The sequence below is a fragment of the Aplysia californica genome, unplaced genomic scaffold, assembly GCF_000002075.1.
Source record: "Aplysia californica isolate F4 #8 unplaced genomic scaffold, AplCal3.0 scaffold00091, whole genome shotgun sequence".
In the NCBI taxonomy this organism is placed as follows: domain Eukaryota; kingdom Metazoa; phylum Mollusca; class Gastropoda; order Aplysiida; family Aplysiidae; genus Aplysia; species Aplysia californica.
Window position 1 is genome coordinate 1,622,412 of NW_004797361.1, and position 1,055 is coordinate 1,623,466.

Below are 1,055 nucleotides of genomic sequence, written 5' to 3' on the forward strand. Positions count from 1 at the left end.
CACAACCACCACCACCACCACAACCACCACAATCACCACAACCACCACCACCACCACAACCACCACCACCACCACAACCACCACAATCACCACCACCACCACAACCACCACAATCACCACAACCACCACCAGCACAGCACAAGAGAAGGGCACTCACCTCGCTCGTCAGGTTGGCATGGTCACCGGAAGTGGGGTCTAGAAGCCCTGGCCTCTGATCAAGGTCAAGGTCAGGAATGTACATCTCGACGTTGATGATGTTCACAGGGAGATCTGGCGCGAACTGACCTGGGGAACAGGGAATGGGCGGGACACGTGATCAAGGCTTGCTTGTTGGTTCTTCCTTTTGGTACGTTTTACTAATTATTAGATATTCATTAATTGTGAGGCATACTGACAAAATGAGTTGCTTCTTGCTATCCAAGGTTCAAAGGTCAGGGTCAGGGAGAAGGGTTCAGAGGTTAGAACAAAAGGAAAAGTTCTGAGGTTTGAGTAGAATAAAAGGTCCAGAGGTTGTGGTCTGAGAGATGGGTTCAACGATTACAACAGAGCAAAAGGTCCAGAGGTTAAGGTTTGAGATGTGAGGTCACAGGTCAGGGGTCAAGCGTCAGGGGTCATAGGTCAGAGGTCAGAGGTCAGCGGTCAAAGGTCACTCGTCACATGTCACAGATCACATGCCACAAACCGCAGGTCACAGGTCACAGGTTAAATGTCAATGGTCAAAGGGTTGTGGTCATAGGTCAGAGGTCATGTGTCAGAGGTCACCTGTCACCGGTCACAGGTCACGGATCACAGGTCAGTGGTCACAGGTCACAGGTCAAGCTCACCTTCAGCCATGACGACCAGCATCAGGCCTAGGGCCGCGCACACAGCAGCCTTCATGCTGCCCCCGACCGGAAGTCTCCAAGGGGCGGTGGCGCTTCCTGAAAAAACACATAGAGAATAGGACACCTGAAAATTGTGCCTCGAAAAAAATCTTTGCATCAAAAATTCAATATTTGATGTTATAACCATAATCATAATAGTAATAATAATAATAATAATAATAACAATAACAA

At 48.7% G+C, this 1,055-nt stretch overlaps 1 protein-coding gene across 1 annotated transcript in view; it reads right to left on the reverse strand.

Annotated features, from left to right (window-relative positions):
• LOC101857554 overlaps positions 1 to 1,055 on the reverse strand; it is a gene marked incomplete at its 3' end in the record, with an annotated part of 64,794 nt that overhangs the window by 61,413 nt on the left and 2,326 nt on the right. The window contains 2 exon segments of the mRNA XM_013080574.1: positions 158 to 285; positions 825 to 920. Coding sequence (XP_012936028.1) covers positions 158 to 285; positions 825 to 879 — 183 coding nt within the window.